The sequence below is a fragment of the Dendrobates tinctorius genome, unplaced genomic scaffold, assembly GCF_039654945.1.
Source record: "Dendrobates tinctorius isolate UK_male_01 unplaced genomic scaffold, ASM3965494v1 ptg000022l, whole genome shotgun sequence".
Taxonomy (NCBI): Eukaryota; Metazoa; Chordata; class Amphibia; order Anura; family Dendrobatidae; genus Dendrobates; species Dendrobates tinctorius.
The window spans coordinates 95,214,992-95,240,672 of NW_027361690.1; the positions used below are offsets into that span (position 1 = coordinate 95,214,992).

General features: G+C 44.5%; 1 protein-coding gene across 2 annotated transcripts in view; it reads left to right on the plus strand.

Moving 5' to 3' along the window:
• The window catches only part of SPG11 (SPG11 vesicle trafficking associated, spatacsin), a 103,418-nt gene extending 94,765 nt beyond the window's left edge, over positions 1-8,653 (plus strand). For both annotated transcript variants that reach the window (XM_073568981.1, XM_073568982.1), the window contains exons 38-41: positions 543-631; positions 1,600-1,755; positions 5,471-5,622; positions 7,722-8,653. In XM_073568981.1, the coding sequence (XP_073425082.1) occupies positions 543-631; positions 1,600-1,755; positions 5,471-5,622; positions 7,722-7,902 (578 nt within the window). In that variant the 3' untranslated portion in view covers positions 7,903-8,653. The remainder of the gene's footprint in view (positions 1-542; positions 632-1,599; positions 1,756-5,470; positions 5,623-7,721) is intronic.
• Positions 8,654-25,681: the final 17,028 nt, after the last annotated feature.

Below are 25,681 nucleotides of genomic sequence, written 5' to 3' on the forward strand. Positions count from 1 at the left end.
ATGACCATGTGATATTTCAGTTTTTCTTTTTTTTAATAAACATTTCTACATTTCTGTTTTTTTTCAGTCAAGATGGGGTGCAGTGTACATTAATGAGAAAAAAAATGAACTTTTTTAAATATTCCAAATGGCTACAATGAAACAGAGTGAAAAATTTAAAGGGTTCTGAATACTTTCCATTGAGGACATCATAAATCGCGACTACATCCCCAACTCCATTTGCTGAAATTCAGCTCCAAACTTCAATGGAACCTCCACCATGCTTCACTGTCGCCTGCACACACTAATTATTGTACCTTTCTCCAGCCCTTTGGTAAACAAATCGCCTTCTGTTACAGCCAAATATTTCACTAAAACTTTTGCACGATATTGTACTAACTTTGTATAAATGACTCTATCCTATGTAGAAATATCCTAAGTAGAAAATTATTACTGGGTAATAGCACATCAAAGTTGTTAATATTAAGTAATAGTTGTCTCTTCTGAGATACATGCATAGTTATATCAACATTGCAAAATATTTTTTGTGCCATGCCCTGCAGAATATTGGATGTCTGACCTGGGAGAGCTTCGATCTTCTATTATCAAGGCCCTCACTCTGCTGATTGATGCTGCTGAGAGTTATTCCAAGGTAAGCAGACTACTTCCTGATGTGACTGGGATCTTTCTTCCAGAGTTGTTTTGTATTTTTCTTATGTAGTGTGTCACACCAGCTTATTTAATCAGGTTGATTATTCTAATCACACTCTCATCAGAGTTTGACCAGAGTGTGATCATGGTGTGATCTGATTCTCTCTTATTAGGAGAACATGGAGAAAAAAAATGTCTCCATCTTCTCAATTGTGTCAGTCTGTGGAAATCGGGCTGCACTCAGATGTCATCCGAGTGCAGTCTGAAGGTTTCCATGGATTCATTGACCTGCATAGTCAAGTGCGATCCGTGTATTGGATCAAACTCTGGCATGCAGCGATGAAAAAAATCAGAAATGTGCACGGCCCCGTAGCATAACATTGGTCCGAGAGCAATTCAATGTTTTGCCGGATCGCACTGACTAATAATTTTCTGCACGAGCCCTAACACTATTTTCAGTCTCGAAGGAAAGCAATACTTGGCTGTAGCGAACCGCAAAGGCTGCACATGTGTTAACACTTTCCTGCCAGTGGCTGGGACGTTAGTTGGAACCTGTTCTGGAGATACAATAAATGTGGGTCCTAGATGGGGTGTCACCTAGTAGAAATTCATAGCATATCTTTATTATTATGCCAGACAACCCCTTTAGGCGACACACAGACAGGTAGAAGTAGGGGGTCAGCATTTTACTTTATGGCAAGATATCAATAGCTGAGTGAACCTAAAGGTAATAGGGGATAGAGATTGAGGATCAAAGCCAAGAAAGTTGCTGTACACTGTGAAGTTACAGAGAGGAGGTCACTTTAAAGAAGAGCAGAGTATATTTCGGACACCCCCTTGTAAATAATGTGATAAGTGAGGACCATCCTGTCTTTCTCTGGTGCAGAATTGCTTTCTTGTAACAGAACAGTCCCTGTACTGAAGAAAGCTGGATAATACTGTCCTCTGATTTTCCTTGTGTCCATGCAGGACTCTTGTGTGCGCCAGTCACTACGCTGTGCCCGTCTCACCCGGCTTCTGACCCTACAGCTTCATCTGTTGAACAGTGGCCATGAAACAAAGCTTATCAACTTGGAGCGAGTGAACTTGGTGGAGCCCATATTGGCTCTGCCAAGATTTTATCAGGTGCGTGTACAATTCCTAAATGTGTCTCACTTTTCATACTTAATAGTCAATTCCCTCCTCTTCCCACTCTTCTTATTGTTATGTGTGTGTATAAAATTATTTGGGACTGCCGCCTGCCTCACCAGTAGCTGCGACAATTTGGCAAGATGGGCAGAGACGAGTATCAACAAATCCAAAGCAATAGCCAAGGATTCTTGTTACAGAAGAATAAATCAGATCGTATTGCTTCTATAATTTTTTTTTATTTAACTTATTTTATATATAGCGCCATTAATTCCACAACGCTTTATCTTCATCACTGTCCCCATTGGGGCTCACAATCTAGATTCCCTATCAGTATGTATTTGGAATGTGGGAGGAAATCCGAGAACCCAGAGGAAGCCCACACAACACGGGGAGAACATACAAACTCCTTGCAGATGTTGTGCTTGGTGGGATGTGAACCCAGGACTCCAGCGCTGCAAAGCAACAGTACTAAACACTGAGCCACCCTGTCCCGGCACAGGCTCATGCTAGGTGCGGGTGTATACAGTAGGCTCAGGAACTGACTGCTCTTCTCACACCGAGGATGCCAACTGTATAAAACAGCTGGCATCTGCCTCTAACAGCAACAACTGGAGCAAGCTCTGATTGCTGGGGTAAATCCTTAAACGCTGCTTTTAATTCTTTACAGTGGCATTTAAAAGAAACCTGTCCTGTTGAAAATAGTATCTGACATGCAGGCAGGGTGTTAGAACAGGAGGAACTGATCAGACTGATTATACAGTTTGTGCATGTAGAGATGGCTGTCAATCACTGAGGAAGACCACCCATTGCACTCGTATGCATACAAACACCAGGGATTTCAAGCAATAAAATACAAGTTAAGTTAGGCCAGGTTCAGATTTTTTTTTTTCATCTGTATTGCTATCCGTGTGTCCAATTTTTTTTTTTTTTTTCTTTAGGTCCATATGGCCTTTTTTATATTATATTTATATATATATTATAATGGACCTTTGAAAAGTACATGACATACACATGTGATTCATTTTTTGCGCACCCATTGACTTATAATGAGCGAGTCTGATCTGGAATGCGGATCAAAGTAGTGCATGCTGCTGTGTTGTTTTTTTTTGTTTTTTTTTTTTTTGCATACAGACCATCAGTCCCTGTGTAAAAACGTTGATGTATACTACCAAATTGATTTGCATGGGTCAGAGTATTATTTGGATTTTACTTATTTTGCCTAAGAATCTCACACAGACTTTTAATACTCTCTTCTGAGCGATCCCTTATACAGAATCTTTTCCCACAAACCTACCGTTTTTTTCGAACTATAAAACGCATCCAAGATTTAGATAGCAGACAATAGGAAAAACAGTTTTTCCTTTTAATTAAAACTTCCCTGGTAGTTTAAAGTAGAGTGATTATTTTCACTAATTTTAATGTACTAGGGTAGAATTAGGAGGTAAAAATTCTATTGTTAGTGTCTCTTTGCAGTGTTATACATACAACACAACTCTGCTACATGCACATATAGACATACGCAGCCCTGCTGCATGCCCATGTAGACATACGCAGCCCTGCTGCATGCCCATGTAGACATACGCAGCCCTGCTGCATGCCCATGTAGACATACGCAGCCCTGCTGCATGCCCATGTAGACATACGCAGCCCTGCTGCATGCCCATGTAGACATACGCAGCCCTGCTGCATGCCCATGTAGACATACACAGCCCTGCTGCATGCCCATGTAGACATGCGCAGCCCTGCTGCATGCCCATGTAGACATGCGCAGCCCTGCTGCATGCCCATGTAGACATGCGCAGCCCTGCTGCATGCCCATGTAGACATGCGCAGCCCTGCTGCATGCCCATGTAGACATGCGCAGCCCTGCTGCATGCCCATGTAGACATGCGCAGCCCTGCTGCATGCCCATGTAGACATGCGCAGCCCTGCTGCATGCCCATGTAGACATGCGCAGCCCTGTTGTGAGTTCATTTTCCCCTTCACCATTGAGGTCTGATTAACTCCCTCTTCTGGTGAAGGAAGGTAGTGAGGCTTATTACCAAGCATCTGGGCAGGATGATGATGACTGGGTGACGGGAATTGCTGACTCGATATAAGGCAGCCGACGCCCTTCTGCCTTGCTGGTGATCTCTCTGAGGGATTCTAGGAGACCAGTCTGATTCCTGCTCCTCAAAAGCTAAGTTTTCTGCTCTGTTTTTGGCATTTGTGTTTTGTTTTTTGTTTTTCCTTGTTTTTCTGGATTTCTGCCATTCCCTGCTGGGGTGTGCTGAATTCCTTTTTGCTCTGTCTTCAGAAAATACCTGAGTACTGATATAGTCTTTTTGAAGCCTAGCGTCTTCAGGGCTTTTTTCCCTATCAGCTGTTGGCTCTTGTTTTGATAGGGTTTTGGCGGATTACAGATAGCAGCTTTTCTATCCTGTCCTTTGTAGTTAGCTTGGGCCCCATCGTTTGCTCAGCCTATCTTTCTATCTGTGTGAGTGTTTTTCATCTTGCTTCACCGTCATTATATGTTGGGGGCTGCCTATTGCTTTGGGGTCTGCTCTGGGGCAGTTTAGATTTCCCTTTCTGTCTTTAGGCTATGTAGTTCTCCGGCTGTGATCGAGGGGTCTAGGGCACCGTAGGAACCCCCCCCACGGCTACTGCTAGTTGTTGTTGATAGGTTCAGGGGTCTGTAATCCGATAGCTGCCAACTTCTCTGGTTTTCTGGACTTAGCTAGTATTTCTGTGTTTGCCTCCTACGGTGACTCATTCATAACACAGCCCTGCTGCATGCCCATGTAGACATACACAGCCCTGCTGCATGCCCATGTAGACATACACAGCCCTGCTGCATGCCCATGTAGACATACACAGCCCTGCTGCATGCCCATGTAGACATACACAGCCCTGCTGCATGCCCATGTAGACATACACAGCCCTGCTGCATGCCCATGTAGACATACACAGCCCTGCTGCATGCCCATGTAGACATACACAGCCCTGCTGCATGCCCATGTAGACATACACAGCCCTGCTGCATGCCCATGTAGACATACACAGCCCTGCTGCATGCCCATGTAGACATACACAGCTCTGCTGCATGCCCATGTAGACATACACAGCTCTGCTGCATGCCCATGTAGACATACACAGCTCTGCTGCATGCCCATGTAGACATACACAGCCCTGCTGCATGCCCATGTAGACATACACAGGCCTGCTGCATGCCCATGTAGACATACACAGCCCTGCTGCATGCCCATGTAGACATACACAGCTCTGCTGCATGCCCATGTAGACATACACAGCTCTGCTGCATGCCCATGTAGACATACACAGCCCTGCTGCATGCCCATGTAGACATACACAGCCCTGCTGCATGCATGCTACATGCACATATTGACATACATACACTATACATTACCACATCCTGCAGTTCCTTATTGAGAACCTGGAAAGAGGCTACAGCTCATCCTCTGAAGCCAGGTGTACGCGTCTCGGCTTTAGAGAGACACACTGCGCATGATCGGAAGTCTTCCGATTTACCTGTCTGTTATATTACACTTCTATGTTGTTTTAGACCTGTTATATTGCACATCTGTGTTGTATTCTACCAGTACCTGTGTTATACTCGTTATACTGCTCCTGCGCACTGTGCCACCCCTATGTGCAGTGCCGCCCCTGCGTCTCTTCTTGCCTCGTCTCATTGTTGCAGTCTTTTTCGCAGGCTGTCATTGTTACAGAAGCATATGATGTGCAGCCAGACTGGCCAGAAGTCCTGTATAGCAAAGTAATAGTTGGAGGAGATTTTCAGTACCTGGAAGAGTTCAAGCAGCGTCAGCTCCTCAGCGGTGTGGTGATAGAGCAGCTGTCAAACAAGTAAGCCAGACATATAAGATGTAAAGGATGTCAGGGTGCGGTTGTATAGGTACTCAATAAGACAATGTTGCCGGATGACATAAGTGGAGTTGCAGATTACTGGATTCATATCAGAGGACTGTCATTAGAGACTTTTGGCGTGCCGCACTCTAATTCTTGTTCTTACACGTTTTCCGACTTGCTGTACTCGTTTTCCATCCCGAATCTGCATATTGTATTGCAATGCAGGTGAATCGGCCTACAGCTGTAACATTTATGTGATTTTGTTAGGAGGTACTAGTCAGTTTTGTGTTTTAGATGGATTCTACTTGCCCTCAAATTTGTAGGTCTTGTCCAGGTGAGGAAAGACTGCATTCACACATCTATGTCTGTTCTTACAGCAGTATAAAATGGGCCATTTTCCCTCTTTGACCTCCATTTTTTCATCCATTTCTTTAAAAAAGTGAAGCAGAACTTGTATTTAGCCATTGATTCAGGGAAGGGATTAAACAGTTAAATGGAATCTGTCAGTAGGATCATCCTTCCTAAGCCGTCTAAATGGGTATGCAACTTATAGAAAAAGGAATAAAATGATACCTTGAAATCTGTAATCTGATGTCTTATTCCACAGAATTCCACCTTTTTGTTATATGTAAATGAGGTGTTAAGATCTATGGGCCGGACACTGATCTCACTGAGAATCTGCCTCCAGAGATTATTTGACAGCCAGTGTGGGGGAAGGGCGGTGCAGCAGAGCTGACAGCAGTGTGAGAGGACAATTGTAGATACAAATGTGTTTGGAATAGGATAAAGTTAATTTCGGCTGTACTGTGTTCTGATCTCACAGCAGAGCTGTGTCTGATTATGAATGTCTCGAATCTGATGTTGACATTCGGGCCATATTCGAACACTATTCGTGCCGAATGTATGTCTTATGATCGGTTCCGAACATATACGTTAATTTTTACTCTCATTGACTGTAATGACGTTTGGCTATGATCAATGAATATTGCAAAAACAATATTCGATTCCGATCGTATTCAGAACCGAATACGAACAAATTCACTCATCTCTAATTATGAGACTATAGTGTCAGTCATTACATGTCTCACTAGTAACGCCTCCTTTCATTTAAAATAATCTCTGGAAGCAGATTCTCAGGGAGATTTATGTAGAGATTTATAGATTTTAACAACTCATTAACATTTAAAGAAAATCATTGATTTCTCTGGAATAAGACTCCAGATCGCAGATATCAATATAACATTTTATTCAGCTTCCTATGACGTACATACCCATATAGACAGCTTAGGAGGGTTGATCCTACTGATGGATGCCCTTTAAATAAAATGGATGCATTTAGTTTTTCCATCCATGTTAAAACATCACTGTAACCTTTAATGGCCGAGTCTAATCCACAAAACGGATGAGAATAAGACATAGTCTCACAGATTGGACACATGGTTCCATATTTAAAATGGATGTTTTTATGGATCAAGGAAACTATTAAGGCCCTTTTACATTTAGCGATGCACCAGCGATACGACCAGCGATACGACCCGGTCAGGATCGCTGGTGCATCGCTAAATGATCGCTAGTGAGCTGCCACACAGGAAGATCTCACAGCGATACAGCAGCGACGCAGCGCACGATACTCACCTTTCACACACAGCGATCCTGACGTCCTCCTGCCCACGTCCAGCGTCGCTCGTCTCACACAGCAGGAAGCAGACGAGAAATGGAGCCGCCCGATCAGCGATGGACAGCGGGGGAGCCGGTCGGAGGTAAGTATCACACATAGCGATATCGCTAGCAATATCGCTATAACGTCACAAAATCAGTGACGTTTTAGCGATATTGCTAGCGATATTGCTATGTGTAAAACCCCCTTTAGAGATGAGTGAATAGCTTCAGATGACTCCTTATCCGAATAGCTATAACGCTTACCGAATAGCTGCATCTGGATACCTGGAACGCTCCCGATAATCAGCTGTTTGGCGCTGCAGCTGCATGTGTCGCGGCTGTGTGACAGTCACAACACATGCATGTAGAGTGTTTAGTGTGTGGTTTCATCTGTTTGTTTGTATGCATAATCTACATTAGATATTGTCTAATTTCAGATGCAAACTGAACTCTCCTGGGTCCACTGGTCTGCAGAACCTGAAGCGAGTGATCTGTTACTGTGAGGACATCAACACCCGCTATAAACTGGCCATTGAGAACAAGTTCTATGACATCACTGATGTCCTGATGAGGGACTCGCAGACACGGTGCTGCCTGACAGATATGCTGTCTCGATAAAACATCTGAGCAAGGTGCCAGATTTTGGCCTTTTGATGAACAAGCAGCATTTTTTTTTACGTTTGCTTCTACCAGACTATGATTAAGAAACCAATGGCGTTACAGCTAGCTCCTATAACTTTTCATGGAGTTAAGGAACAAATACGTGTCCTGTTTTCAGGAGACTTGAAAGTTGTGGGGTTTTTTATGTTTTACTTGTCTAATCACAAATAAAACATCCATCTGTATGTGCCGTCATTCTACTGCTGCACTGTATGCCACATAATCATAACACAGGAGCGCTTATAAACCAGTATTACAGTCGCAAATCTGGGCCTGGTCACTCGAAATAACAGCATCATCAGTCCTTATGATGCCGTCAGGTCTGGTGATCAGTATATTGCCAGGCTGAAATTTACACCCGTGCCTATATTACATTTGTGGGACATTAGTCCTTTGCACTAAGAACTTGAATCCATAAGGAGATTTTGCTGTGTATTCCCCCTTATAAAATGTTTCCTAAAAATGGAACTGAATCTTTGTAGCAGAAGCGGGTACCTGTTATGTTAAATCCATACATCCTTCTTTTTTTCCCCACTTTGTATGAACCTGTCACTCAGTATTTTGATCTTTGAATTACTGTTTGCACTATAGTCTGTTTAGTATGTTATGTATATTGTTATTAAATATCAGGTGTGGTTAATATTTTGTAAGAAAGGTCTAAAGCTGAGCTTAATTTTTCAACTTATTAAAGTTCATCTATTTTTCTTCACCATTTATCACTGTCATTTGTCAGACTTGCATGTGCATGACTTGAGCAAATATTGTCAAAAGAAGACCTCTCCAGCTCTTACATACACTTCACTCCTGCATGCACATGGTTACAAATTACAAACAAATCCCGTGTAGTCTGATCCTGCAGTTTATACACCTGCCAACTTTCCTAGGCTAAACTAAATTTTTAAGAACAGGGAATTGGGTGCCCTGTTCTATTGATTTGTTGGCACATAAGAGAATATCACCCCATGAATGCAAAACTTGTAACTTTTTATTTTTAGAACATTCAGATGAACATAAAAGAAGGCAATGTCTATTTTGCAAAAAATGTTTTAATAGTGGTTATATTGTTTGCAGAAAAGACGTCATTATATACACAGAGAAAAATGTTACCATCAAGAGTTGGGAACAATCATTAAAAGGAACCTGTCACCTGTTTTGGCCGCTTTAATATGTGGACACCGCCTTTCAGGGCTTATCTACAGCATTCTATAATGCCCCCGGTCTGACCTGCAAGATAAGAAAAATTATTATACTTACCCTGGGGTAAGGGGCAGTCCGGTCCAATGGGCGTCGCCGGTCCGGCACTTCCCATCTTCTTGCGATGCCGCCCTCCATCAACTTGTCTCGCTAAAAACAAGCCCTCTCATGACTCTGTGGGCCAAAATATGGAAAAATTATCGCTCTCAAAATGTGGTGATGCAAAAACTATTTTTTGCAATAAAAAGCATCTTTTAGTGTGTGACAACAGCCAAACATAATAAAACGCTATAACGCTTCTTTCACACATCCTAATATTTCCAGTACCGGAGATGTCAGTGTCCATGTGTGTAATACTTGCAGCACATGTGTTGCATGCGTGTGCCACATCAGTACCACAAGGACGGGCGCCAGGGAAGAAGCGTTACAGTAAGAGCTGTTCCAGGGCTGAACATGGCTCTCATAATTCTCCCCTGCTCTGCCTGCAATCGGCGCGAGCAGGGGAGAATGAGGACAGTTACATTTAAGTAATAAGAGACAGCAGGCGGTGGCTGATGGGACTGTTACTCCCATCAGCCTACCCCTGCAGGCTGGTAAGGGGCCATAACTCCCCCCCCCTCCCCCCCCCCCCCCCCCCAGATGATGAGAGCCATGTTCCGCACCCGGCGCCGGGGAACAGCGCTTACTGTAACGCTTCTTCCCCAGCGCTGATGTGTGTCACATGGATAACATCCATGTGTGTTATGCATATGCACATGTGCTGGATGTTTTGTGGCCCGTGCTGACATTAAAAAACGGACATGTCAGCGTGTTTTGCAAACAGACACACTCCATGTGCTCAGACCCATTCACTTGAATAGGCAAATAGCGCTCCGTTCCTCCCGAGTCTCTCCGTATGGCTTGGTGGTAAAAATGTAGTTATTTTGTCCTCACTGCCCAATAGAATAAAATTCTGTGACACACCCATGGTGTCAATATGATCACTGCAACCCTAGATGAATTCATTGAGAGGTGTAGTTCGTAAAATGGGGCCACTTGGGGGTTCTGCTGTTTTGGCACCTCATGGGCTCTTCCAGTGGGTCATGGCACCTGCAAACCATAACAGTAAAATCTGGCACTCCTTGCCTACTGAGCTCTGCCATGCGCCCAAACAGAGGTTTACCCCCATATATGGGGTATCTGCGTACTCGGAACAAATTGCACAATAACGTTTGGGGTCCAATTCTTCGGTTACCCTTGGGAAAATAAAAAATTGGGGGCAAAAAATCATGTGTAAAAAAACAATTTTTTATTTTTTTGAGTAAGTTATAAACTTCTGTGAAGCACTTGTGTGGTGAACACTTTGAATCCCCATCTAGATAAGTTCCTTAGGGGGGTCTAGTTTCCAAAATTGGGTCACTTTTGGGGGGTATCCACTGTTTAGGCACATCAGGGGTTCTCCAAACCACTCAACATGTCGTCCGATCTTAATTCCAGCCAACTTTGAGTTGAAAAAGTCAAACGGCGCTCCTTCCCTTTCGAGCTCTGCCATGCGCTTAAACAGTGGTTTACCCCCACATATGGGGTATCAGTGTACTCGGGACAATTTGCAAAACAACTTTTGGGGTCCAATTTCAACTGTTACCCTTGGTAAAATAAAAAAAAATTGGATTTAAAGTAATTTTTTTTGTGGAAAAAAAGTTAAATGTTGTTTTTTTTTTTCTTAAACATTCCAAAAGTTCCTGTGAAGCACCTGAAGGGTTAATAAACATCTTGAATCTGGTTTTGAGCACCTTGAGGGGTGCAGTTTTTAGAATTGTCACTTTTGGGTATTTTCTATCATATAGACCCCTCAGTGACTTCAAATGTGATGTGGTCCCTAAAAAAAAAACGTAAAAATGATAAACTGTTATTTAACTTTTAACCCTTATAACTTCCTAGCAAAAAAAACTTTGATTCCAAAATTGTGCTGGTGTAAAGTAAACATGTGGGAAATGTCAATTAAGTATTTTGTGTGACGAGGGGGCGTGGCCTGCTAGCAAGTGTGGCAGCGGCATAGTTACAGAGCTCCTGCAGTCCAGGACCTTTAGCAGCTCATCCTGGCTCAACTCAGCACCCAGCTTCCTCCAACTACTCACCTGCAGCTCCTGCAACCACCCAGGCACATGATGACACACGGCAGCTCACAGAAGAGGCGATCCCCGCAGAGATTTCCCGACTTCTTTGCAAGGGGGGGGGGGGGGGGAAGTCCACCAAAGCAACAGGTAAAATAGTGCCTGCATCCCCTTCAGGCTCCCCATGGTCCTCTGGGGGCTCTGAGAGAGGTGCAGGCAGAGAGGGGATTCAGCAACACCACTCTGCCCCACTCACTAAGGAGGATATGCAAGAGTTTCTTTCCTCTTTGAGAGCTCCTTTAAAAGAGGACATGCATGATATGCTTAGAGAGCTGAAAGGAGAATTCTCAGCTCTGGGAGAGGGCACCTCTCATTTAGAGAATAAAATGGCTGAATATGCCACTTCTTTCAATGCACTAGTCGATGAAAATGAAGCCTTAAAGGAAGAATTGGCTCGTGTCAGTGATAAAACATACGACTTGGAGGATAGATCGCGCAGGAATAACGTTCGGTTGAGAGGGATCCCTGAGGAGGTCTTGGATAAGGATTTGCCTGCTTTCCTGCATAACTCTTTAAAGGCTTTCTCCCTGAAATGTCCATTAAAGACTTAATGATTGATAGGGTCCATAGAACCCCTCTGTGTAGAGTTAGAAGAGCTCACCAACCCCATTGCAGTCATTTTTCTGCATTCTTTGGATGGTACTTGAGGATGTGCATATGTTTTTTGTGCATCCAGTTGTTTGGATTATGTTTTGAGTACTGCTGTTTTTTCTATTTTTTCCTCTTTTATGACTCTTTTTTTTTTTTTTTTTTTTACTATTGTGCATTCTAATGTGATGATTGACACTTGCATCTCGGTTCAGTTCATAAGGATCTATAATGGTTTTATATTTATGCTGGGCACCTAATTGGCTGTTATGGTGGAGGGGCTTGGTGTGTTGGGGACTGCTGCATCCATAGGAAGTTTGTTATTTAGACGCGAGTATACAGTTTATGTCCTTGAATGTTCGAGGCCTCAATTCACCTATGAAACGTTCCCTGTTATGGAGGGAAGTTAAAAAATCATGTGCTGACGCCATGTTTGCAAGAAATGCATTTATTGGAAGCTGACTCCACCATCCACAGTTCCCACATAGGTTTTTCACTAATAATGCAGGTAAAAAGGCAGGAGTTTGTATACTGATTAAAAACACTGGCATTTAGAAATATAGAGATGTATGCGGATCCTAAGGGCAGATTTTTAATCCTAGTCTGCTCCCTCAATGGTGAACTACATACGCTGGTGGTGGTGTATGCCCCTAATGAAGCCCAAAGCACGTTTGCTCGCAAGGTGTTTTAGAAAATGACTGAATTGGATAAAGGAGAAAAGATTATATATGGACACTTCAATGCCCCTATAGATAGATGGACTGCTCTAGTAAATTAACCCATTCTAGGAGGGACCTGAAAGTAGTAGCGAATGAATATTGTCTCCATGATTATTGGAGATATTCCCATGCTACGGAGCATGACTATATGACTCCTCCCGTCTCCGGACATATAGCAGAACAGATTATTTCTTGGTTGACAATACGACTCTAAATAGATGCAGATCAGCGGGTATTGGATTGATTACGTTCTCAGTCCACGCCCCGATATTCCTGAGACTAACTCTACGTCATCAGTCTTAGGCTAGTTTCACACTAGCGTTTATGAGCGCAGCGACGGCCTGCGCACGGCCGCCGCTAAGCCCCGCCGGTAGCTCCGCCCACCGGCGCATGACACTGCATGCGCCCTGCGTCCCCTATCTTTATCACAGGGGGCGCAGGCCGTGCGCAGTATGCGTTTGGCAGCGCATGCGCCTTTTTGACGGTGCGCCGACGCAACCAAACTGCAGCAGGTGGCGTCAAAAGGACGCATGCACCGCCAAACGCATACTGCGCACGGCCTGCGCCCCCAGTGATAAAGATAGGGGACGCAGGGCGCATGCAGTGTCATGTGCCGGTGGGCGGAGCTACCGGCGGAGGCGTGACAGGGGCGGGGCTTAGCGGCGGCCGTGCGCAGGCCGTCGCTGCGCTCATAAACGCTAGTGTGAAACTAGCCTAATCCTTCTGCTAGGTGGCAGTTAAATACATCCTTATTGTTACAAAGCAAGGTGGTAGAGAAAGTACAGACAGCTCCAACATTACTTCCAGTCGAACGACAATGGAGAAGTCACAGACGAGTCCTTGTGGTCGGCTCATAAAGCCGTAATGAAGGCCCTTTTACACATAGCGAGATCGCTAAAGCGTCGATTTTGTGACGCAACAGTGATATCGCTAGTGATCTCGCTTTGTGTGACACGTACCTGCGACCCCCCCCCCTCCCCCTGCCCCGCTGGATATCGCGCGAATGTTCTGGACCATTTTTTCCTCGTTGGCGTCCCACTGGCGCCGACTAGCGACGCATGGACGCAGGCGGAAGTCCTCATCGCTGCAGTGTGACAGGTAACAGCAACCGCCGACGGATCGCTTATCGCTGCTGCGTCGCTGGTGAGATCTGCCTGTTTGGCAGCTCACTAGCGACCATTTAGCGATGCACCAGCGACTCTGACCAGGTCGTATAGTTGTCAGGATCGCTGGTGCATCGCTAAATGTAACGGGACTCTTAGAGGCATCTTTCTGTAACAAGCTACCTATTTGAAGCGTAAAAGGGAACCCAGCAGGGTTACTTTGTTAGCCCGCCTTCACCAATTAGAGTCTTTAAACAAAACAATGATCACACCAGCTCTGTCTGATGAAATCTATAATATCCGATTCAAACTACGAGAAAACCTCTTGTCGCTATATGAAAATAATCTTAAGAAACTTAAAAGTAATTATTATGCAACAGGAGATAGAGCTGGGGCGCTGTTAGCCCGTAGCGTTAAAAAAAAAAAAAAGAGAGGGACAAGCTAGAATTGACCATTTAGTGGATCAACAAGGGAAATGTATCAGAAATCCATTAGAAATAGTAAAGGTTTTTGCTAATTACTATAAACATCTCTATAATCTAGTGACTGATCCCATCACTCCGCAGCCCTCCCAAACTAATATTGAGAGATATCTACAATCTATAAACTTACCCCAAATATCACAGGAACAACTGAACATACTAAATGCCCCATTTACAGAGGAGGAAAATCGGAACACCATCAAACTTACAAAATGTCATAAAGCCCCTGGCCCAGATGGGTTATCAAATGGGTACTATCGCCAATTTCATCAATATTTGACTCCCTACCTCCTTCGTATATTTAATTCATGGCAAAATTCAGAATCTGTATCTGTCACAAATCTAGAGGCCACTATTACTACTCTGCCTAAACCGGGGAAACCTCCGATATGTCCCAGTAATTTTAGGCCCATTGCACTCTTAGGCCGGAGTCACACTACAGCGAGATACGGCCGAGTCTCGCAGGTTAAAACCAAGCTCTGGCACCAGGACTCCGGAGCGGAGCGTGCAGCTCCATGTATTGCTGTGCGGCTGCACGCTCTGCTCCGTAGTGCCGGCGCCAGAGCTTGGTTTTAACCTGCGAGACTCAGCCGTATTAAGCTGTGTTTGATCCCGGCCTTAAATTGCGATGTTAAAATTTTTTCTAAAATGCTTGCAATTAGATTCCACCATGTGATCCCCTCCTTGGTTTCGTCTGATCAAGCAGGATTTGTAGCAGGTCGGGAAGCGAAGGTCTGAACACGCAGTATGATAAATTTAATCCGGATAGCAGAATTGAGTGGGGTCCCCAGTGCATTCCTGTTCCTAGATGCTGAAAAAGCGTTTGACCGGGTGCACTGGGGTTATCTCAAAAGTGTTCAACGAAAATTTGGTCTAACGGGCCCCATTTACTCGGTGATATGTGCTATGTACTCAAATCTCTCTGCCAAAGTTTTATCATCAGGGTTCCTTTCAGAGTCGTTCTGTATATCGAATGGTACACGTCAAGGCTGCCCATTGTCTCCTGTTATATATGCCTTGTGCATGGAACCTTTGACAGAAAAAATGAGTGCCCAGGATATATCAGGTATTAGAGTTGGACAGGTGACTCACAAAATTGGATTATACGCCGATGATGTGATTATCTCTTGTACTAATGTAGAGTCCTCCTTCCGTGCTATTATCCTTGCTTTGGAGGAGTTTGCTAATGTCTTATATTATAAACTAAATGCTGCTAAGTCTTTGGTCTTTCCTGTATTGGTTCCACTCACAATTCAGGAATGTTTGAAGCGGGAGTATCCCTTTAAGTGGGTGAGTGATGAACTCCCATATTTAGGCATAGTCCTCACTAATTCTACACAATTGGTGGAATTTCTCAAAATTGATACAAGAATCTAGGAGGAGTCTGGACGAATTACGTACAGCTACTATGTCATGGATAGCAAGGATTAACATTTAAAAGATGTTGGTACTTCCCAAGGTTTTATATTTTCGTTGCGTCCCTGTCCAGATTCCTCTTAGGATAATTAAATCCCATCAAAAAATAGCTAATGACTTCATTTGGGCATATAAAAAACCAAGAGTGGCTGGTAGGTTACTATATTATCCTTATTAATTTTGGGGGATGGGTGCCCCTAACTTACATGCTTCTCATAAAGCGGCGGTATTAACGGGTATTAGAGACTGGTGGTTATTGGATAAGACACATAAGTGGCTTCAGATTGAGTCATTTTATACTAACTTGACCTCGACGCGGCTTACGGTGGAAATGGAAGCTATTAAATTTAGTAACTACACCCCGTGTCTACCTACCGCATCAACAGCAATATGTTATTGGAGGAAATTTGCTTCAAGCCTTCTAAATATTCCTTTAACAAATATTTCCTTAAAAGCTTTGGAAATGCATATCCCCTTTATTAACTTACAGCGCTGGTCCACTGCAGGAGTTGAATCCCTCCAGGACGTGATAGATGGCTCTCTTGTCATCCCATTCGATCAACTCTGTTCCAAATTCCCTAGTATTAGGCTATGTGCACACTAGGGTGACCGCAAAAAATCGATGTCGGAATTTTGTCCGTCTGGACCCCACAAAACGATTCCCCTTTCCAGATATTGAGAGAGCCAAAATTTGAGCTCGATCAAACGACGTTAACCCGTGCCGCTCGTCGCTCAAAGTTTGAAAAAATCCAAATTGAGGTATTTTAAGATTTAGGTATTTTGCATAGTCTGTTAGACTATAAAGAATGTGACAACAACATTGCAGAAATAGCCCTGACCAAATTTTCGAACCATTTGTGATATTTGAATGCAGAGTTGGTGGGATTATCGTTTTTTGATCCCACCATTACAGACAATGAAAGGTTGTTAATGGCTAATAAATTGCTCAGTAGCACAGATGAACCATCAGAGCACGCTAGGGTTGTAAATCCAAAAGTTAGGAAAGAAAAATTAAAAGAGGTAGGAAGTAACCGACTTTAACGACCTTCTGACAAAAGATGAAGAACAAAAGCAATATGTCCTGCAAGTTGTAAGCAAATGCCGAGCATTATATTCTGACGTTTCAAAAACTACTTTAACAAAAGCTCTTGAATAGATTAGATAACTATGTAAAATTATCAACTCATGTAGGTTAGCGTGCTCTGATGGTTCATCTGTGCTACTGAGCAATTTATTAGCCATTAACAACTTTTCATTGTCTGTAATGGTGGGATCAAAAAACGATAATCCCACCAACTCTGCATTCAAATACCACAAATGGTTCGAAAATTTGGTCAGGGCTATTTCTACAATGTTGTTGTCACATTCTTTATAGTCTAACAGACTATGCAAAATACCTAAATCTTAAAATACCTCAATTTGGATTTTTTCAAACTTTGAGCGACGAGCGGCACGGGTTAACATCGTTTGATCGAGCTCAAATTTTGGCTCTCTCAATATCTGGAAAGGGGAATCGTTTTGTGGGGTCCAGACGAACAAGATTCTGACATTTCCCCCCCCCCCCCCCCATATGAGATCCGGTCATCCTAGTGCACACGCTGCGGATCCGGCGATCCGCAGCAGTTCTGCAGTGTACAGTACAATGTAAGTCTATGGGATTTACAATCCGCAGTGCACATGCTGCGGTTTTTACACTGCGAAAAAGCTGCGGTTTTGAATCCGCAGAAAGAATTGACATGTCAATTCTTTCTGCGGATTCCGCTGCAGTTTGCCACCTATTCCATTGTCCAGGTGCGGTTTTACCTGCGGATCCGCAGAGGCCAATCCGCAGCGTATGCACATAGCCTTAGGTGTCTTTTTTTACCCATACCTACAGAGCAGACATCTGCTCCAAACCATGCCAGACTCCCTTTTCCTTAAACCCCCTGTGAATCACAAAGCCATGGGATTCCTCCTACGACCTGAATCAGGCCCCAAAGGCGTTTCAGTCCTCTATAGTGTATTAAATGATCCAGAGGTGGATGCTAAATTATCATATATGCTAAAATGGGAGGAATTGGGGATAACGTGGGATCCAGAGGAATGGAGGGATAGTTTAAGAGAAATACGTTAGACTGTCATCTTGTATTGGTCACCTAGAACAGTTAAAGAAGATGCATCTTGGGTGGTATAGGAATCCAAGACAACTGGTACATTATGGGCCAAACCAGACTTCGGCTTGCTGGAGGTTGCGGAGGTTTGGGATAGTTGAGCCATATGTGGTGGTCCTGTCCGGTGGCGATCGGTTTTTGGAATACTATAAATATGTTAAGGGAGGTGACTGGGATTCAGGTTAACTTGACACCATCAATGGGATTGTTGCATATAGGGACAAATGATTTTCCTTTAAATATCAGGGGTATAGTGTCACATATTCTGATTGCGGCTAGGCTCACCTTTGCTGCTAAATGGAAGGGGATGTCTCTTCCCACCGTGAGAGAAGTGGTGGACTAAATTAATATACATTGTCAATATGAACAAACTCTGGCGCACTCGTCAGTTACCAAGAAAAAGGTTGATTAAGTAACCACGGTTCCTATATTTGGAGGTCTGCCCCTTTGAATTGAAGATATGTTTTTTCATAAGTTTTTTTATGCAAGTGTCGATATGTTTTATACATTGTCAATCTATGAGTGTGCACATTTATGCTTATGTTTCCCTTATTTAAACCCCTATGTTGGGGGTGTTGTTACTTATGTTTTTTTTTTTCAAAAATATGCAATAAAAATTTATTGAAGTAAAAGTATTTTGTGTGCCATATCTCTGATTTAAGGGCATGAAAATTTAAAGTTGGAAAATTGCTAAATTTTCAAAATGTTTGCCAAACTTCCATTTTTTTTCACAAACGCAAGTCATATCAAACAAATTTTTACCACTATCATGAAGTACATTGTCATGAAAAAACACTCAATCACCAGGGTCCATGGAAGCGTTCCAGAGTTATTACCTCATAAAGGGACAGTGGTCAGAATTGTAAAAATTGGCCCTGATCATTAACGTGCAAACCACCCTCGGGGGTAAAGGGGTTAAAGGGCATATTGTCCATCCTGTATATTGAATATTACAACTAATGCACACACATAATAAGACTACATATGATGAGTTAGAATTAACCATGGATTTTATTTTATATTTTGTGCCTGTAGCAGTAGGGGTTAGTTTTTTTTTTTTCTACAAATGTACAGTTGAAACCAGAAGTTTACATACACTACATAAAAAGACACACGCATGTTTTTCTCAATATCTGATATGAAATCAGAATAAACCTTTCCGGTTTTAGGTCAGTTAGGATGACCATAATTATTATTCACCAAATGCCAGAATAATGAGAGTCTCGTCCTCCACAGATTTTCTCCTTGGCTTCTGTGTTTCTGCAGGCAATTGCATCTCGTTGCCGATTTAGGTGTTATTGTTCCTAGTCCTCCACAAGAGTGCTTCGCATGTTTTTATGCAAATCTCTTTGTTGTACCTAAGAAGGACTGCTCTGTCTGGCCCATCCTGGACCTAAAACTAATGAACAAGCGATTTCGTCGGTAATAGTCTCCACAGAACCTGAGAATTTCTGTGTTTAGTGGAGATTCAAGATTCCGATCTTTGAATCCCTATCTTTCCAGTTCATCTGTCTCGTTTTCACTTTGTGACTCTCCCTTTCGTACTGGCAACGGAACCCAGGTCACAATGGAGATGGCTGTAGTAATGGCCATCCTGCGTGTCAAGGGGATCATAGTCATCCCTTACCTGGCCTTATCAAGGCACCCCTCTTTTTCAGAAAGCATGCACAGTGAATTGTAGGCTCGCTAGGTTTGCTCTCGGCTGGCTTGTCAACTAATCAAAGTACATGTAATCAAATTGTTCATAACAGGTATCACATCTGAATTCCTTGCTTGATACAGGTGCTATCTGACAACTTTCACTATCAAGTCCGCTTTTAACTGTGAACATTATACAGTGTGGAACATCTAACTTGTGAAAGTTTCCCAACTTCATTGCCATCCCATGAAGACTTTGTATGGATGTACTCATCATTACATTGCAGCTGGGTATACGTGATACTAGTATAAGGCTATGTGCACACGTAGTTTTAGGTCCTGCGGATTTTTCCGCACGTATTTGGAAAAATCCGCAGGTAAGTTCAGGTCGAAAGACCTGCGGTTTCACACCTCTACAGTGGAGAAGGTGTGAAACCGCTGCGGATTCTGTACAAAGAATTGACATGCTGCGGATTTGAACCCGCAGCATGTGCACAGCGTTTTTCAGTTTACCATTGAAAATAGTACCGTACAACTCAGCTAAAGCTGCTGCGCATCCGCAGCAGAATCCACAACGTGTGCACATGGCCTTACAAAAGGTTTTGTATGATCAAATTTTAACTTTTGCCCATTGTCTTCTTTCTCTTTGGTGATGAACAATGCAAGCAAAGCAGGACAGATTGTTTTAGTCATGCTCCAGTCTTCAATATGCTTTTCACTTGGAGTATTTGAAGTGCAATTTTTTTCTGCAGCTTGTGAATTCTTTCGGCAGCATTTCCTACACATTGACTTCAATTGAGTCAGTGAAATCTCTATGTCTTGTGCACCCGATACTCCAGGGCTTCATGCTCTTGGCGGGAGATCTCATGTGGCAGACTGGAGACTCCTGAGGAGGCTGCTCATCACCAGTGGAGGCATGGCCGATCCCAGCAATTTCATTGGCCCCTACTTCTTTTAAATACATCTTCCCACCCCATTATAATACGCCCCCAGAAGACGCTATGGGCAAAACGAGCTTCACAGTGCAGGGGAACCATCATACCACCCACATTGGTTGTCACTCTGCAGTGCATTTGTCACACCTCCATAATCCAGGTAACATGTTTTACTATACTTATTACATCAAGTTTTAGGCTGAGTGCACACGTACTTTTTTGCCCTGCAGATTTTTCCGCACAGAATTGAAGAAATCGTTACACCACCATAATGCACACCTGAGATTTTATCCCCTGGTCCTAATAAAAGGAAGCAGGTTTAATTCCTCCTCCCAATCCCACATCCCCTTCACAAGTGTTTTCCTGTGGTATCAGGTCAGGGAGAGGACATGTTATTTGTTCCGTAGGCCTGTGGGTAGTAGCAGGCTTAACCATTTTTTGTCTGCCAATCTGGGATTGATTAGCAATGCCAATCTATCCCAACAGTACTTAAAAGATATTACGATGTTCATGCCAGACTGTCTACAAATTACACTTTCCTAGTTTCTTCACAGTTATGGTGGACTTGTTGCTGGGAGGAGCTTGGTACAGGGAGCCTTTCCATTGGGACAGCTGCTCCGGTGAGTATTTTTCAGAGTCCATGACAGCACCACCTGAGAGAGGGGATCCGCCCTCCAGGAACAGGAAATCCTACAGATACATAAGGGCGGCACCTCTCCCACGCATCAGTTGGTTTACAGAGCACAAGAGGACCACCAAGGTTCATAGCATAATTTATATACAATATTCTTACACGACTATTAATTACCCGTGTACATATCAGAGGAAGAAGTGCACACCCAAATTAAACTAAAGGGAGGGAATATACAGGTGCTGAGAGAATTACAGAGAGTAATAATTACTTTAGAGTAATAATTACTTTAGGGAGGGACTACAGCCTGCAGAACCCTGACACCAAAGGAGAGGTCTGAGGAAGCACCCAGGTCTAGTCTATAATGGTTGTAGAAGGTGCTCGGAGAGGACCAAGTAGCTGCCTTACCTATCTGGTCGATCGAGACCTCCGATCTCTCTGCCCAAGAGGTTGCCATGGCCCTGGTGGAATGCGCCCTCAGCTTGCCAGGGGCCGGTTTGCCTTTTTAGGTGTATGCCAATGAAATGGCCTCCCTAATCCATCTCGCTAGTGAGCTTTTTGAAGCCATAAGGCCCTTTCTAGTGCCCTGATAAGAAATAAGGCATTATCTTTTTTCCAGGGGTCGATATCTGCCAGGTACTCTGGGAGACATCTCGTCTAGCGTGTGTAATTTCCTTTCCTTATCGTTCGTGGGATTAGGGAGGAAGGATAGAAGCACTATCTCCTGAGTTCTATGGAAACTGGAGGCTACTTTAGGCAGGTATGCTGGATCAGGTGTAAGAATTACCCTGTCGTCCCTGAATTGTATGTAAGGAGGAAGTCTAGACAGCGCCTGGATGTCACTTACTCTCCGGGCTGATGTCAACGCTACCAGGAGAGCCACTTTAAGGGACAGGTTTTTTGTGGAGGCTGGCCTCTGTCACGGCTGTAAGGACTAGGTTTAGATCCCATAGCATAAATTTCTCACTACCGGTCTGGACCTGCCTGTTGCTTTAATAAACCTATAGATCCAATAGTTACTGGCGATATTGCAGTTGAAAAGCGCCCCTAGAGCCGACACCTGTACCTTAAGGCTGCTGGTGGAGAGTCCCATGTCCAGACCTCAGAGTTCTTACAAAGATCTGTGCTATGGGACTGAGCTGCCCAGCTACTACCCCTGAAGGAATCTTTTCCAGATCCTAACTTAGATTTTGGTTGTAATCGGTTTTCTGCTTTTGAGCAGGGTGTTAATTAGGGCCGGGGAGAAACCTTTCTCCTTTAGTAGTGCCCGCTAAAAATCCACATCGTCAGATGTAGGCCAGCTACCTGAGGATGGTAAACTGGGCCCTGGGATAGGAGGTCTGGGATGTTTGGTAGGACCCAAGGGTCAGACACAGACATGGTCCTGAGGCATGAGAACCATGCCCTCCTGGGCCAAAACGGGGCGATCACTATAATCCTTGCTTTGTTCTTCCTGACCTTCCTCATCACCAGGGGTAGTAGAGCCAGGGGAGGGAAGGCGTATGCTAGCCCAAAGTCCCATTTGACCAGAAGAGCATCTACTGCCAGAGGATTCTCCCTGGGATTTAGAGCGCAGAACTGAAGCACCTTCCGATTCTCTCTGGTGGCAAAGAGGTCCACTTCTGGCTGCCCCCATTTTTGTACTATTTGGTCGAAGATGGATGTTTTTAAGGACCATTCCCCCCTGCTTTAGAAGGTTGCGGCTTAGGAAGTCTGCTGTGGTGTTTTCTTTTCCTTTTATGTGCAGAGCTGTTAAAGACAGGAGATGTTGCTCCGTCCATTAGAACAGCCGTTTTGCTACCTCCATCAGGGGCCTGGAAGAAGTCCCACCTTGGTGGTCGATGTAAGCCACAGTGACCTGATTGTCGGAGAATATTCGAACATGGTGACCCTGTAGATACACAAAAAGGTTTTTGACTGCCTGCTCTACGGCTGTTCGCTCTTTCAGGTTGGAGGACATTCCCACAGGTCCTGGATCAAGATTTCCCCCATGTGGGCCCCCCCAACCCGTAGGGCTTGCATCTGTGGTGACTAGCCGGGTTACGTTATATTCCCAGGGCACCCCTCTGGCTAGATTGTTCTCGTCTAGCCACCACTCAAGGGATCTCAAGGTATGTTGGGATAGAGTAAACTGGCCTTCTAGATAACCGCCCAGGATCTTTTGCTGGTGTAAAACCTCACCCTGTTGTACCCTTGTATGAAACTGGGCCTATTGGACCGTGGGGATGCAGGATGAGAGAGAACCCAGGAGGAACATTGCTTTCCTAAGAGACATGGTAGGGCTATTGGAGGCGTTCAAAACCTGCTGACGTAGGTGAACTAATTTTTCGGGTGGAAGACGACACTCCTGATTCTGCGAGTCTAGGGTTAAAGCCCAAGAACTGCTGGACTTTCATGGGCTGTAGACGGGACTTCTTAATGTTTAATAGCCACCCTAACCGCTCCAGAGCTGATTTTGCTTTTTGCAATTGATCCAGACAATGGACTGCTGTTTTGCCTACAATAAGTCATCCAGGTAAGTGATTACTAGGATGCTTGCTTCCAGCAGATGGGCCCTAACCTTCGCTATAACTTTAGTGAACACCCGGGGGGCGACTGCTCTACCAAAGGGAAGTGTGACAGATTGAAAATGCTTTAACGACCCCTGTAAATGAACTGCCACTCTAAGGAAACACTGATGAGACGCATAGATAGGTATACGGTAATAAGCGTCTTTTAAATCCAACACCACCATGAAACAATGTTCAAACAATTTTATTGTGGAACTGATCGTTTCCATTTTGAAAGGTCGAATGAACAGGTATCTTGAGTGCCTTCAGATTGATTACGGTCCTGTAAGAATTATCTGGTTTACGGACCAAAAATAGGAGAAAGGGGGGGGGGGGGGGGAAGAGTCGAAGATTTCGCTCTTCTCCTCCTCTGGTACCTTTACCAGTACTCCTTTCTGACATAGGTCAACAACTTCGGTCTCTAGGGCAGTCTGTTCCGCCAGAGAAGACCTGAGCGGGGTGACCCTAAAACTGTTCTGGGGACACAGGCAAATTCTAGCTTCAGGCCTGAGGCTATCAACCCCAGGATCCAGTTACTGTTTGAGATCCGCGACCAGCTTGGCAGAAGCCCGATAGTCTACCTCCCACCGGGGCCTCTAGTCACTGGGGAGGTTTCTTGGTCTCACGGGATGCTTCCTGGCATCCCCCTCCAAACATAAACCTGGTACCTTTTTTCTTTTTATCTTCCCATCTGCCCCGGTCCCTGGATGACCTCCGAAAAAAATCTCTTCCTAGCAAAGGGCCATCTATAGGAAGGGGTGGGCAGGGAAGGGAATTTCTTTTTATAGTCACCAGCCTTCTCCAGGAGTTCATCTAGGACTGGTCCGAATAGATATTCCCCCTCACACGGGATGGAGCAAAGCCGGAATCTGGCCTGGATATCCCATGGACAGCATTTCAGCCATATAGCCCGTCGGGCTGCATTTGATAGCCCTGCGGCCTTGGCCGCCATTCTTGCGGAATCTGCCGAAGCGTCGGCTAAAAAGGCTGTCGCATCCTGGATGGTAGGTAGGGTTTTCAATATGGAGGACAGAGCCTCGAGGGAATCTAACTGCGTTTCCAGCTGGTCCAGCCAGACCATCATAGATCTGGCTGTGCAGGTAGCTGCTACTGCCGGTCTCAGGGCACCAGCTGACATTTCCCATGTGTCTTTCAAGTAGGAGTCTGCCTTTTTATACAGCGGATCCTTTAAAGAGACCATGTCATCAAAGGGGATAGCGGATTTTTTGGACGCCTTAGCCACTGCTGCATCCAATTTTGGGGCTTTGTCCCATTTATTTACCACGGGGTCCTCAAAGGGATATCGCTGTTTAAAAGCTGGTCGAAGGGAGCCTTTACTTTCTGGTTTCCTCCATTCCCTATTAATCAAATTTTGGACCTTGTCGTTTAACGGGAACGACTTACATTTCCTGGGGTGTAAACCACCGAACATTAGGTCCTGCGCTGACCGTTCTGGTTTTGTGTCCGTTACCCCCACGGTAGCCCTGACTAGTTTGTCCACTTGTTCCAGACCTAGGCATAAACGACTGGCATCTTCCTCTGAAGAGGACGCAGATGCGGAGGTGGAGGGCTCTGAGGAGTCTTCACTTCCTGTAGGGTCAGCTGAAGAGCCTGACCCTGAGAAACTTGCTCTCTTTCTCCTCCTAGACGACTCCCCCTGGGGTACAGATTTTAGGGCTTTAACCTCCATCCTGACAATTTCCCTTAGACTTGTAGCAAAGTCAGGGGTTTCTTCCACCACCTACAGGAGGGGGGATAGAGTAAGGAAGTATGCCTGGTAATTTTTTGGGACTTGGGACTAGGACCCCCCCCCCCCCCTTTTTTTTTTGCCGTATGCATGACTGGCACAGCCTTTTAGGGTAGGCATCTGGCAAGGGGCATTTGCAAAGGGCGCATTCCCTGTTTTTTGCCTTGTCAGCGCATTTCTTCCCCTATAAGAGGAAAACATAAGGAGAACACTGCATTAGGGCACATTCACAAAGATCTCCTACCCTCGCCCTGGGGGAACTTCTATGGCCGGATTGTCCAGTTCACTTTTTCTTTTGCTGGGAGCTGGTTTGGGACCTCTCAGATACGTTCCTGCTCTCGGTCCAGCTGGGCCACAGGAGCCTCCGGCTCGTCCATTCCTGCACCTGAGCTGAAGCCGCTCTGCAGTGCTTCTGTGCCCTTTCCTTCCCCC